This window comes from Stylophora pistillata, chromosome 3 (genome assembly GCF_964205215.1).
Source record: "Stylophora pistillata chromosome 3, jaStyPist1.2, whole genome shotgun sequence".
In the NCBI taxonomy this organism is placed as follows: Eukaryota; Metazoa; Cnidaria; class Anthozoa; order Scleractinia; family Pocilloporidae; genus Stylophora; species Stylophora pistillata.
Genome location: NC_142521.1, coordinates 9,189,468 through 9,203,463, shown reverse-complemented (window position 1 = coordinate 9,203,463; position 13,996 = coordinate 9,189,468). Strand labels below are relative to the sequence as shown.

Genomic DNA, 13,996 nt, shown 5'->3' with positions numbered 1-13,996 from the left:
AGTTATGCCTAAAACAGTAAGCTGGCGCAATATGGACAACCTTACTATCTTACTCATTGACAATGCCGTAGAACGTTATACGTCCATAATGGTACAGAACCAAACCACAGCGCTCACAACTTCGCGGATCGGCAAAACCGTTGTGGCATTTTGTGGCTTATTGTTTCCGCAAACGACGAAGCGATGGCTTCTTGCGTGGGAAACTGGCCAAACTGGGTTTCTCCTATGGCATATGTCTCGTGTATCTTTTTACTGGGCACGAGTCCGGTTCTTGTGATGTTCATTTTATATTCTCAAATCATTTACGCGCTGTGGAACAGACAGCGAAGGGTTACGGAAATTTCTCAGGCTGTCAGGTTAAGTTTACCCAAAAACATTACAAAATTGCTGACCGTCTTTATTGACTTTTATACATACAATCTGTCGCTTGGCAAATTCCATGACTTATCTACTAGCGTACGTCGCTCCCTCAGTAAGCAACGACTCCAATACATACAACTTTACAGTACTTTCGATTCTACTAAACTCCGCAGTGCACCCGTTCCTATTGTGTTGGAAAATCCAGGGTTTAGAAGACCACTGTTTGTCACCGCCATCTACATCTTCATTGTCATCTTCATTTTCATTGTCAATGTCATTTTCATGGTCATCGTCATTTGTCATCGTCATTTGTCATCGTCATTTGTCATCGTCATTTGTCATCGTCATTGTCATTGTCAATTAATGTCATCGTCATGGTCATTGTCATCGTCATCGTCATTTGTCATTGTCATGATCATTGTCATCGTCATCGTCATCGTTATCGTCATCGTCATCGTCATCGTCATTGTCATTGTCATCGTCATAGTCGTGGTCATGGTCATCGTCATTGTCATCGTCATCGTCATCGTCATCGTCATTGTCATTGTCATTGTCATATTCATGGTCATGGTCATCGTCATTGTCATCGTCATCGTTATCGTCATCGTCATCGTCATCGTCATCGTCATTGTCATTGTCATTGTCATTGTCATTCTCACTGTCATCGTCATGCTCATTTTCAGTGTCGTTGTCGTTGTCATTATCATTATCATTATATATCCGGTAGAGACATTGTCAAAAGTAAAAGTTTCTCTACTGTGGAAATTCCCCAATTTTGTAGGGTAAGTGGTTGTGGCTATGGTCACTGATCAATTCTGTGATTGTTGGCCTGCGGGACTTAGCATGATTAGCTGATTTAACTGTTCGATGTTCGATTAGAGATGTCCGATTGCAGCCAACTGTCTGATTACAACTCTACAGAATAATGAATGAAAAATAAAGCAACTAGAGCACTGATCGTATTTGAGGAAATTGTAATGGCTATGCTTAGAACACTAATTAAACGGTGTGATTGATCAGCGTACAGGTCATGTGTAACTAATTACTAAGCCGCTGACCCGCGTGACCGTGGATACCACTACTCCAGCTACTAAATCTTGGCTTTGCAAATATAGAAACGTCTCAAGCCACAGCCTTTATCGTTCCACACACCATCTTTTATCATCGCACAGTCTTCGCCATTGTGATCATCCGGGATTACCTTCGGACCAGTTTACATACCCGTGGAGGGTTTTTCCGTCCGCTCCCATCGGATGATCTGTCATTTGCTCCAATCCAGGCACCAGTTTCATCATCAGGAATAAGGAAGGATACGAAATTATCTTCTTCAGTAGAATGATTTGTAACCAAAATGAAATTGATGTTCTGGCAATGATTCTTGGCATGTTTCCATGTATCCGTTTCCCCAAAGAACTTATAACAGGACACGTCGAACTTTTTCCATCCGTTTGTTGTGTCACAGTCTGCAACTCGCATTCAATATAAGAAAAAAAAAAACATCGCAAATTGAAGCAACAGGGACTCCTAACTATCAGGCCTTGATTGTTCGAATGGTGGATAATACTATTCCACGAATAGATCTCTATTCAGTGGATAGCGCAGTACAGTTTGTTAGCACTTATCCGCTTGATAACGTTATCTGCCCTTTGAACAGTTGGGCTCAGAGGGAAAAGCTACCTATCGCCACAATGGTACAAGTGTATAGTGACGGGGAAGGGAATAGTATCCAATGCCGGATAGGCCTTATAGATGGTGGGATAAGTTCGTTTGCAAATATGATCAATGTGAGGTGACCAATTTAGTGAACTGTCTGCAAACATTCACTCCGACGAAGGGCTAACGCTCGAAAGGTCAGCTTTTGTAATCGTTACGGTAGCCAATTTACCACTTCAACTTTGTTGATATATCCAAATTATCTCGTTACTCCCACCGACGCAGCCCCAAACAGTTTCTTTAGAAACTATCAGCCTTTATTCATGTCTACAAACACTCCGAGGAAGGTGAAGGTATTCAAAAAGAAGGTATTCAAAAAGTTTTTCCTCTTGCATTGATTGAAAAATGATGCGAAGTTGAGTCCGCTTAAAAACTTTCTGAACTGAAATATTTGTCAGAAGCTAGCATTTCGCACCAGAATGATCTGTCGTCAGAAGAACTTGCCATATTTACAGAAAGGCAAGTCGAAGTCTGAAGACATTAAATGCCACACTCGTCAAAACTACTTGCAAAAAATTTGTTGGAAATTCTCGTTGCGTTTAAATAGTAGAAACTGTGCTTGACAAAATTGATTAATCGATTCTTTGGGTCAGGACCAGATATCAGACTTTGTCCTCCTGGTAATATGTATTAAAGGATACAACATGTCAATATCCTGACGTTAAAAATCTGGAATATGATTGCTTGAGCAAATTGTTTTACGCGGTGACTTAAAGGAAGGCAAATTTTGTATGCAAGACCTCGACGGAAGGAAAATTTTTATTTTCAGCTGCAACGCGTACAAGGGGATTACCGAAACACTGAGAAAATCATAACACAAACCGCACATGTACTCTGCCCGGGGAGAGGGGTGTACTCGCATATATGGGCCATATAGGTACGTGCCACGGAATAAGGTATGGTTTTTGAGGTTCTCGGTCCTTAAATAGGGTATCCTTTTTTACCCTTTTGTTTCTGTGTCCATGGTGTGATCCTTAGATAGGGCAGCTTAATTGTATTATCTAATACTGGAGTGCGAAAACGCCTGCCTAAATGCACGGTTTTTTTAAAACTTGATGTATCCGTTTAAGTATTGTAACAAAATGATTTTGCAACAGAGGTTTAATAGCCGTTAAGCGGGTAAATACACGTAACGCCTCTTCAAGCAACATTATTAATTAATAATATGACTGTCGTTTATTTAATTAACAGAACTCTCACAACAAAACTTAGCTTAATGAAATAACGAGTGATAGAAGGGTAATGTTTAGCCGCGATCAAAGTTCAATACGAATAGAGTAGGTAGAGACACTCTAGTACGATCAAATAATCCTGGCTGTAATCCGCTGTAATAAACAGACCGACTGAAAGATGTATCATGGTTATGATTGAATATTATTAAACTAGGCTTATTCTAGTAATTTATGCTTGATGCTATACATCCAATGTTTCAGAGGAGAAATAAAGTTTTCCTTTTCATGCTTTCCTTGGATAGGGTGTCATTTTTTGGCTTTGGGCCTTAAAAAGGGTATCAGTTTTCGCTTTCTTAGTCCTAAATAGGGTTAGGGTTCACGAACCTTCGCAGTACACCCCTGTCTAAAATTCGCTGGAGTACCCCCCCCCCTACTCTGCTGATAATGTGGTTTCCGGCTGCTCTTCTGTTGTAAGGTTTACAGCGCGTAAATCGTAAAACATTTTCGATGTAAAGGTAGAGTCTGTTTACGAGCAAAGTGGCCCATCAGGCCGGCGCTTATTTCCGGTTTCCTTAGCACGAAGGGACTAGGGGTATTTCTACTCTTCGAAAACATATTCGTTAACTAACGGTTAAGAGGTTAAAATCTGCCCAATTTTTATGCCTGACGGATCAAATTTTTGGCCACTTTACGGCCCCATTGAGACCCTCGGATATGCCAGTATCCATTCAGATTGTGGCGTTTATTTATGGTTGGCTGGAAGACAAAAAATTAAAATTAAACCACCTCATGACACGGCTGATGTATTCTGTGTCTAGCGTACCCACCAGCGAAAATGCGTGCGGAGCGTTACCCATTGAGCGTTACCACCTGACTGCGTGACGTCCTAGCCGGAAGATTCGTCGTGTACACTCGTTGGCTTATCGGAGAAATGTTTTCGCCCAGATCCCAGACATTAATCAAATATGGCGGTCGTCGTCAGCTAAAAATTCTTTCTTCTTCGTGTCTTCGAGGTAAAAACAACCATGGCTTCAATTGTTCGAGCTTCTCTCCGTCCGTTTTTTCGAGCTGTTGATCAAACATTCTTTCCAAGAAGTTGTCTCGTACGATGGAAATCTGCATCGTCACAAGCTCAGGTGAAGCTATTGATTTTGAGTAATCCGATCACAAATCGAATGTGTAGGTGTATGATCACATCTTCTTACTGGGTCGTCTACAGAATTTCGTTGCAAGATGAAGGTTATTGTTTCGGTTCCGTGAAAGCATTGAGGGGTCGCATATTCCGAAATACGACTCCATAAAGGATCGATCAAGGTGGACGTATAGTACGTGTCACGAGTATTGTGTCTGATCGAGCTATCGTTACTCTCAAGGGATCGATCTTTATCCTTTTCGAGATACACGCCACCATCATCTAACAATTTTGTTGAAAGTAATCTTGGATTTCCTGTCTTTTCTGACGCCTATAACGTACACCAAGCATGTAAACTGTTTCTTGCTTTCGTTGGGTTCAAAATAATAAATTAAATGTATTTTCCATCGTATCCCTCTTTACGTCATACTCTGGGATGATCCAATTTTTTCCAGCAAACCTCTCCCTCCGTGTCCAAAATATGTTTTGATTCCAAATCATTAGCGTATTAGGTGCCATTTCACGATGTTCTCGAAGGGTCAATCTTTTTAGACACCTGTGGTAAAGAAGTCTGAATTATGTGTCATAATTTTGTTAGCCTGTTGACAACCAAAAAATCTGAACTCTCCTTACCCAAAACATTTAAGCAAAACAGAATAAATGAAAACTATGTTGACAAAAATGCCATTGTATCTCTAATATAAGGATGATACCAAACCGAATTGAATTTTGAAAAAATTCAACCTTTTAAGTCAAAGAATAATATTTAACTCACAGGTCAGTTATGCAGGAATCAACGATGACATTAGAGGAGCCTTTGAACAGATAGTGGGTGAAAAAAATGTTTCATCTGCAATGGTTGTGAGAGAACAACATGGGAAAGATGAGTCACACCACAAATGCCAACCTGCTGATCTTGTCGTGTGGCCCACTAACAAAGAAGAAGTCATCCAAGTGGCCAAGCTCTGTAACGATAATTGTATTCCATTGATTCCTTTTGGATCTGGGACAGGCCTGGAAGGAGGTGTTGTTCCAAAAAAGGTGCCAAATGTTGTAACATACATGTGTTTGGCTGGCAATTTAAGGCCTAGTTTATACGTCGCACTACAGTCAAATTGAATTCAGACGAATTTAATTCAAGGTCCCACAAGCAATTAAATTCAACGATAGCACGACATCTAAAACAAATATAATTCATCTGGTAAATTAAATTCGTCCTAAACGTTTTATCTGTCTTGGTAAGACCTAGTTTATACGTTGCACTACAGTCAGATTTAATTCATACGAATTTAAATCCATTAAATTCGTCGTTCCGTTGACGTAAATCGTGGTGTCGTTTTATGCGTCGAAATCAATACGATCGAATTTAATTCTCTTCTCAAATGCAGTGCCTCTGCTCAGAGATGTCATTTTGAAATAAATTGAAATACATTAAGAAAATGTATGCATTTCATTCGACGCAACGCTAGATGCGCCCAAGATGGATAAAACGTCAAGGACGAATTTAATTCCATTAAATTCGTCGTTCCGTTGACGTAAATCGTGGTGTCGTTTTATGCGTCGAAATCAATACGATCGAATTTAATTCTCTTCTCAAATGCAGTGCCTCTGCTCAGAGATGTCATTTTGAAATAAATTGAAATACATTAAGAAAATGTATGCATTTAATTCGACGCAACGCTAGATGCGCCCAAGATGGATAAAACATCAAGGACGAATTTAATTTACCAGACGAATTTAATTCGTTTCAGACATCGTGCTATCGTCGAATTTAATTGCTAGTGTGACCTTGAATTAAATTTGACTGTAGCGCGATGTATAAACGAGGCCTAAGACAGATAAAATATCTATAACACGTCTTCAGTTTTAATGTCACACTAGTGTCGCGTCCAATGAAATGCATGAATATTCTTAATTTATTTTGGCGAGCCTGCAGCGACCCATGGTGAGCTTTTTGAGTGACACCTCTGACCAGAGACACTGCATTTGGGAAGAGAATTCAATTCAACTGTATTGAGTTCAATGCATATAACCATACCACGATTTATGTCGACGGAACGACGAATTTAATCCAATTACATTCGTCTGAATTAAATTCGACTGTAGCGCGACATATAAACTAGGCCAAAGTGTGAACATAAAAAAGACACTGTTGGGCCTGTATCTGTATCTATTTCTTGATTTTCTTAAACACAAGTATATACTGTAATTTAATATTTTTGAGAAATATTTGGCTTTGTTGTCCAGTATCTCCAGCGGTCTTTGGTCCCAGCCCTTTCACTCCCAAGATCTTAATAGCAATTCTCCCTACTTTCTGTCATAAAATTTTTCTGATGTTAGTTTGGAGAATTTGGTATTGGATCAACTAGTAATCCTGCAGTTGATATCTTTCTTTTTCCCTATCAAGTATCTGCTTGATATTGTCTTAATAATGTAAAGAGAAATTTTGTCGCTGTCACTCATGGGAATTGAAATGTAATTATTCAATTGAAATTGAAATTCATTTCCCTTTTACTTTCCTGTTTCTCAAGTATCTCTTACTAAAACTTGAGTGTTTCAAACTGTTTCATTAGTTAAGATTGGTGTATAAAGAAAATGCTGAAAATGCTGATCATTGTGAGTTCTTTTCCAGGGTGGTGTCAGTGTTGACATGACAAAAATGAATGAGATTCTTGAGGTAAATGCAGAAGATTTTGATGTCACAGTGCAAGCAGGTGTTACAAGGAATCAGCTGAACAATTATGTTAGGGACACAGGGCTGTGGTTTCCAGTTGGTATGTAATATTGTCACAGAAACCCTTTTTGCTATTTAAAACAATTTTTTTTACAGTGGTGAATGAAGCAATGAGGTGACTATCCACCATTTTCACAGACACTGAGTGGAATAATTGTTTTAGTATATACCATAAAGAAACCAAAAGATCATGTTTATTCCCGTTAATATACTGAAAAGTGGTCAGAAATTGAACTCTTGATACACGAGTGTCTTTGGTTGCTTGGAGGTGAATGGTACTTGATAAAAACTTCCAAACTAGCCAATCAGCACTTTTCACCTGCATGACCTATACTAATAAAATATGGAAAAATACAAATTTCTTTCTTTCCCTTTTCTTGGCTTTTTATATCTGAATAATTTTATGTTTAGATCCAGGAGCTGATGCCAGTTTAGGTGGTATGGCATCTACAAGTGCATCTGGAACAAATGCAGTCAGGTATATAGACAATTCTTTAGAATTTAAATGTCACTGTATAGCAAATTTATATATTGTTAGTGAAGACCTGAGGAACAAGTAAGGCTGGGGTAACTGTTCTAGCTTTATGGGTAACTCTGGAAATGGCTTGTTATGATTAAAATTGCCTTATAATGAAACATAGAGCATTAAAAGCAATCAATACTGCCTTAACTTAAATTCAGCATTTTAAAAGTAAAAGAAAAAGCATATTGCTCTGCCACTTTACACATTAACAGTGATCTGATACTGATTATTATTTTCAAATTTTTGCAGGTATGGGACCATGAGAGAGAATGTTATGAACTTAGAAGTAGTTTTACCAGATGGAAGAGTTGTCAACACTGCTGGAGAAGGGCGACGAACTAGGTACACTGTTGGCTTTAGTTCACATAACTTAAATGTACTTAATATTAAAATTGTCTAAGAGTGGTGACAGGGAGGTCTTTCATTTCTCTGGTAAGGAGAGACTAGGAGCTTAGCAAACCACTGAACTAATCTCTTTTTTTTTTCTACTGCAGAAAGACATCAGCTGGATATAACCTGACAAACTTGTTTGTGGGTTCTGAGGGTACCTTGGGAATTATCACAAAAGTGACACTTAGGTTATATGGTATACCAGAATCGGTATGTGCATGTATGAACTTTCTTGAACTAGTTTCTGTTGCCTAACCCTTTTCTTGTTAACCTCAGTATACATATTTTCCATGCTGTTCGTTAAACATTTTGCAAGGTGCTAACAAGGAGAATTTGTGTAGTATCAAGAACTTCTTTAGTTAGTGATTATTTCCTCTGTTCTCACAACCTTACTGTGGGATTCAGAGTCTAGAAGCTGTTGTCTTTCCTTTGGTTAGAGGGCTAACCAAAGAGATGCACAGTAGCAGTAATATATTATTGAGCTAACCGCCACCTGGTTAGCTCAATTGGTTAGAGTGCCGGATTGTGTTGTGCGGGAGGTCGAGGGTTCGACTCATGGTCTTAAAATAAGTGAGGAGAATTTGCTACCTTTCGATAATCAAGAATTGGATGGATATTCTAGTCTTCTCGGATAAGGACAAATAAACCATAGGCCCCGTCTCCTGCAGGGTTAGGGGTAGGAGACGTTAATTTCACGAGATTACTGTGTGGTGGATGTCCTTCCCTGGGTGAGATGGGTGGGTGCTGGCCCTGAAAAACCCCTATGGGGAGTGCTCAAGTAACGTATGTATGTATGTATGCATGCATGCATGCATGCATGCATGCATGCATGTATGTATGTATGTATGTATGTATGTATGTATATATATTAGGGAAGCTTCAAACTCACAGTTTTAGTGATGTTTTTTGGAAAACATTTCTGTAACTGTATGAGTGGAATGTTTAGCTGTAGATTATACACCACAGTGCTCTCCTTGTATAATAGAACTGAGAGAAATGGAAGAGGGCTTTATGTACATGTATTTGATTTTGCTGTGTACAAAAATACTTATTATTTATCAAATACTACTGCTTAAGGTTTAGTCTCAATTTGTATATCTGAATTACAGACAGCTTCTGGAGTGTCATCATTTTCTGATGTCAAGTCAGCTGTCGATGCTGTGGTAGAAATTCTACAGAGTGGTATTCCCATGGCTCGTATTGGTAAATTGATTTTAAACCCTTGAATTTTTATGATTTTATAACTATTTGTTGGTGAAAATTTGTGTTATATTTTTAAAAATAAGTACCCTGTCATTGGAAAAATACTATTAGAACATAGCTAACAGAACCATGCAATCAAATTCAATCTACGTAAAATCCTGATAATGCATGCTGACAGCGTCAGCAAATCGCTTCGCCAGAAATTTTTTTTTTGTGCGAGTGGCCATTGTTAGCGAGGGGAAAAATAATATATTTCACAACAATAATGGATACAAACAGAAACTCGGCCTACTAGTCCGAAAACGAAGACAATGTTTCAATCTTTTCCCTTGGGCTAGAGTTCTTAAATGAGGCAGAAAAAGAGAAAAATAATGGAAAAGGAGACTTGGCATCAGTGCCGTCATGATTCGCTTCAACTGATATTGTTGTCCGTTTTTCGCGTCGGATTTGATGCGCAATTCCACCAGCTATGTTCTAAAACAATTGGTTCATGCTTTCAGCTGTGCACTATCGAGTTATGGAGCTTGTGGGTAGTTTGGAGAGCACTCAAGAAGCTAGAGTTGCCCTCAGCTATCGCCTCGGGCAACTCTTACGCTTCTTTCGTGCTCTCCAAACTTCCCACGTGCTCCATAACTCAGTAGTGCACGCTAAAGCATGAACCAATTGTTAATTAGTCAGGGTCCTCGTGTGATTGCTTCCACTGCCCTTGGTCCTGAACCATATTCTTACAGCTTCCAATCATTTTGCTTCGGACGCTAGCATCAACCATTTGCAAACTATTTTGGAGTGCTGAATGCTTGTCCTTACACCTAGAGCTCTTCTTACTTGACTGTGACAGCCAAAATAATGTTGTGTAAAAATGCACTCTTTAATTAGTTTCAGTATACTAACGAAATGAACAGAAGAATTGTGATGGTTGCTATAAATGAATTACAAGTAATGAGTTATTACAATTATATGTAAAGAAATTGAGAAAACAAAAATAAAGGACAGCAAAAGGCACTTGCTAATGTTGTACAAGATCTGGAACAAATGGCAAAATGAAGAAAATATATACAATTTGTAAAGTGACGATTTAAACAGTTAAATGATAGATTTGAATGAATAAAATCCAGATTGAAGAACATATACAAGTGATATAAACAAAGGAAAATTATGCAGAAAAAATAGCAGAACATTGATGAAGTAATGCTCTTAGAACAAATGGCATAAATGAAAATGTAACAAAAAAAAAATAGATAAGTATGAATGTATAATAAGTTACACCGGCCAATTGCATTTTTGGTTGCAACATGGCGTTTTTATTGCCTCTTTCTTGTACAGAGTTTCTTGATGATGTGCAGATTGATGCTTGTAACAAGTTTTCAGGGCTGAATTACCCTGTGGCTCCAACACTGTTCTTGGAGTTCCAAGGATCAGAGAATGGGGTCAAAGAGCAAGCTTCTGTTGCAGGTCAGATGAGAAGCTAACATTAATACAGATGTATGTACATGCTAAATTTAGTGAAAAAAGTAATTTTACATGAAGTTTATGGGCATGGTAAAGTTAAGTTATAAAATAAGTAATTTTTAAGGCTTTCTCTCCACTTTTTGTGGGGAAAGATGCCATGGCCCATGAATAGTCCATTTTACAGTTGTGTGCTTGGTTGCCAAGCCTTTGAATGGGAGTGAGGCTAGGGTTGATCTGGGATGACCTTGTTATGATACAAACCTTGCTGCCTTTCAAATGTAAATCACTTTGTTATCATGCTAAGTAGATACAGGTCTCTATCCCAACAAGGTCACCTTCAGCCTCACTCTGAATCAAAGGCTTGGCAACTAAGTACACAACTGTAAAATGGCCTATTACTGGTAGTAAAGTGGATTATGGATCAAGAGGTTCTGATTGAGTCTCAATTCCGTCATGTTCTTGAACGATGCACTCTACTTTCTTTAAAGCTAGGAGTACAACGGCTGCTGGCAAGTTGTCAGGGAAACTTCATACTAACTGAAACATACTTGGTTTAACTTCACATTCTGCCCAGGAAGACTACCGCTGCTGCTTCCTCTGAGCTACGGGGGCTGAGATAAGCTGCAGCTGTGATTGGCCACTAAGCTTGCTTGTGACACATGTACAGCGTAACGCTCTTCCTTGGTTTTCTTTAGGTGAGATAATTGAAAGTAATGGTGGTTCTAAATTCCAGTGGGCCACAGAACTGGAAGAGAGAAATAAATTATGGAAGGCACGACACAATGCATGGTACGCTGATATGGCTCTTAGACCTGGTTGTAAGGTAAGAGTGCAACATTGGTCTCACTGACATCTCTTTTTGAAGCTTATATGAGTGATTTCTTTTTCTTGATTACTCTACACCTTCACTCGCGGTCAATATGTGTGCTGCGCGAATAGATGCATGCAAGTTGTGTATTTCAAACATGTTTTTTTTTTTTTTCGTTTTTCAAGTAGTGTCATGGTAATGTACTAAGAATAGCTCCGAGCCATTTCCTTCCTGGTATTTGTTCCCTTTCTTTTTCAGGGAGTATCAACAGATGTCTGTGTGCCGATCTCACGACTGCCAGAGATAATCGTGGAAACTAAAGAAGATATCATGGCTTCTAACTTAATCGGTGAGTTTCACATGAGTACGAAGCTGCCCCGCTACACACCTTAACTTCCAAGAAAAGGAGTATCTGTTGCTCGTGGTTAATAACACTGCACTCGTTCATTTCCAGCCCCTATTGTTGGGCACGTGGGCGATGGAAACTTCCATTGTTTTATTCCCATAAAACCAGATGACGAGGATGAACTCCGTGCGGCTAAGGAATTCACCCTCAGATTAGGAAGGTAAGAACAATCCGGATTAAAGAATGTCCTCGTCTTTTCTATTCAGCTCCAATTGGTGGACATGTGGGAGATGGAAATTTTCATTGTGTTTTGCCTCTTGACATGGGATGTGAAGAGGAAGTGCGGAATGCAAAAGATTTTGGGGATAGACTGGCCAGGTATGTCATTTTTGTGGTGGAAGAAGTAGGTCCCCGGCCAAATTTTTATGCTGGGCGTTGCAGACAATCAAACTTGGGGTACGTTGAAGATTCCATAAACTTACAAAGTTCCAGAAATAACGAGGTTCTCAGGATGTAAGTAGTTGGACAAATGAGGATGAAAAGTTTTTGAGGCACTGTGAACAAAAAAAATATCAAAGAATTTGTCATTGCTGTTCAGATAAGTGTCAGCCTATTCCAGGCCCTCAATCAGTGGAAACGAGCGAAGGAGTAGGCTGGAAATAAACGGCGGTTATGGTTACTAGGGAAACGGCGGCGTAACCTCTCCTTTCTTCTCTTCCTCTTTTGCCTGACGCCGCCCTTTTTTTTTTGTTTGTTTTGCGCACCCTTTTTTTCCTATTTTTTTTTTCCTATTTTTTTTTACGCACCCGCTTTTTCGCTCACTTTTGCTAACTAATAGGCTAAATGACTCTGAACAGGATATGATATATTCTTCACGTTACCAAAATGTCTCTTTCTTTTATCACCCAGACGAGCCCTTGCCATGGGAGGCACATGTACTGGAGAGCATGGTATTGGGTGTGGCAAGCAAGCTCTGTTGCCCGAAGAGATTGGTGAAACTGGTGTTCGAGTCATGAAAGACATAAAGAACTTGTTCGACCCTAATGGGATCATGAACCCTGGAAAAGTGTTCATTTAAAAAGATCTCTCGTGTTAAACACAAAGAAACTAAGAAACTAACTAAAGATACACTTAACAAAAACGAGACGAAAGAAACAATTAGGTACAAATTGTTTAAAGCTAGAGAAATGATCGTTGATCAGAAGACTCCGTTCGGAGTATGATTTATACCTCTTTCTAAGTTATTCTTCCGTCTTTTCTTACTTACGCTGCAAAAGGTCTCAAACGTGAAATAGCTTTTAGTCGAATTTCGGAAGAGTTATGCATACAACCAGGAAGTGTCTTTTTGAAATTAGCGTCCGTGAATCAACTGTGTAACCGTTGTGTTCTTTAGTGGGGCAAATGTTGTCCATGGTTCAAAATCACTTATTATAGCGACCGTAATTTTAAGGCGTCTAACTGAACAGTTTTGTCAATGTTGTTCAAGTTCTTGTAAAGAAATATGTGTAAAAAAATCGTGGCTTTAAACTTTTCTTACCGGTGACTGAGGAGAAAAAGACCATAAACCGCTCTTTGACCCCCGCTGAAAGAAGTTAATTTCGGACCCTGGTGTTTTATTTAGCTGTTGAGAATTATTATGAATTTTTTCCCTTCGAATTTGCGGTGTCGCGCACATGAAACGATTCTGGGAGGGGAGGGGGTGTAATTAGTTTCACTGTGTATGCAGTAGTAGTTGCTTGGTAGGGAGAAAATTGTTGGATGTAAAAATAATTTTATAAGTATATAATAATACGGTTTTTACTTAGATCAAGAGTAATAATTATGTACAATAAACATTTACTCAAAGGAGATCTAATTTTGTCATCCTTGTTCACAGTCAGCGACCCAAATACCTTTGCTACGTTTAGTTTTCTAGGAAACCATTCCGGAACAGACGCAACGAAATGAAATCAAATTCCTATTTATTTGTGATGACATTCTGCGAGTTATGACCCATTCTGCAAATATTTTTGGTTGAAAGAAAAGAAAAATCTGAAAACGACAAAAAAAACTAAACCTTTTGTTAATGAATTCCCAATACTAATTTCAGACACAAACGTCCGATTTTAATCACTGTTGTCAGATTGTGAACACAGGTGTCCGAATTTTGAAACTAGTGTCCAATTT

The 13,996-nt window shown here is 38.9% G+C and overlaps 1 protein-coding gene and 1 pseudogene across 2 annotated transcripts; both read left to right on the top strand.

The window, feature by feature from the left end:
- Positions 1 to 31: 31 nt before the first annotated feature.
- LOC148734426 (uncharacterized) lies at positions 32 to 1,293 on the top strand (annotated as a pseudogene).
- Positions 1,294 to 4,171: 2,878 nt separating this feature from the next.
- On the top strand, positions 4,172 to 13,680 carry LOC111322222 (D-lactate dehydrogenase, mitochondrial). 2 transcript variants are annotated; one of them, XM_088753804.1, is made up of 12 exons: positions 4,172 to 4,381; positions 5,155 to 5,418; positions 7,010 to 7,151; positions 7,523 to 7,589; positions 7,884 to 7,976; positions 8,129 to 8,234; positions 9,134 to 9,227; positions 10,551 to 10,679; positions 11,372 to 11,499; positions 11,743 to 11,833; positions 12,097 to 12,208; positions 12,740 to 13,680. In XM_088753804.1, the coding sequence occupies exons 1-12, from the start codon at positions 4,271 to 4,273 to the stop codon at positions 12,906 to 12,908; spliced, it is 1,506 nt and encodes a 501-aa protein (XP_088609930.1). In that variant the 5' UTR covers positions 4,172 to 4,270; the 3' UTR covers positions 12,909 to 13,680. The 2 variants fall into 2 exon arrangements, with proteins under 2 accessions (XP_088609930.1, XP_022781030.1); XM_022925295.2 differs by lacking the exon at positions 12,097 to 12,208 and adding an exon at positions 11,939 to 12,050 and having other exon boundaries at positions 4,173 to 4,381.
- The last annotated feature ends 316 nt before the right edge of the window (positions 13,681 to 13,996 follow it).

Bases quoted from the DNA above. Each gene is read 5' to 3' on its own strand.
- LOC111322222 (XM_088753804.1), top strand. From the start codon at position 4,271: ATGGCTTCAATTGTTCGAGCTTCTCTCCGTCCGTTTTTTCGAGCTGTT. The intron at 11,834-12,096 runs GTGAGTTTCACA...TTTTCTATTCAG, and splicing joins CATGGCTTCTAACTTAATCG to CTCCAATTGGTGGACATGTG. The intron at 12,209-12,739 runs GTATGTCATTTT...TTTATCACCCAG, and splicing joins TTTGGGGATAGACTGGCCAG to ACGAGCCCTTGCCATGGGAG.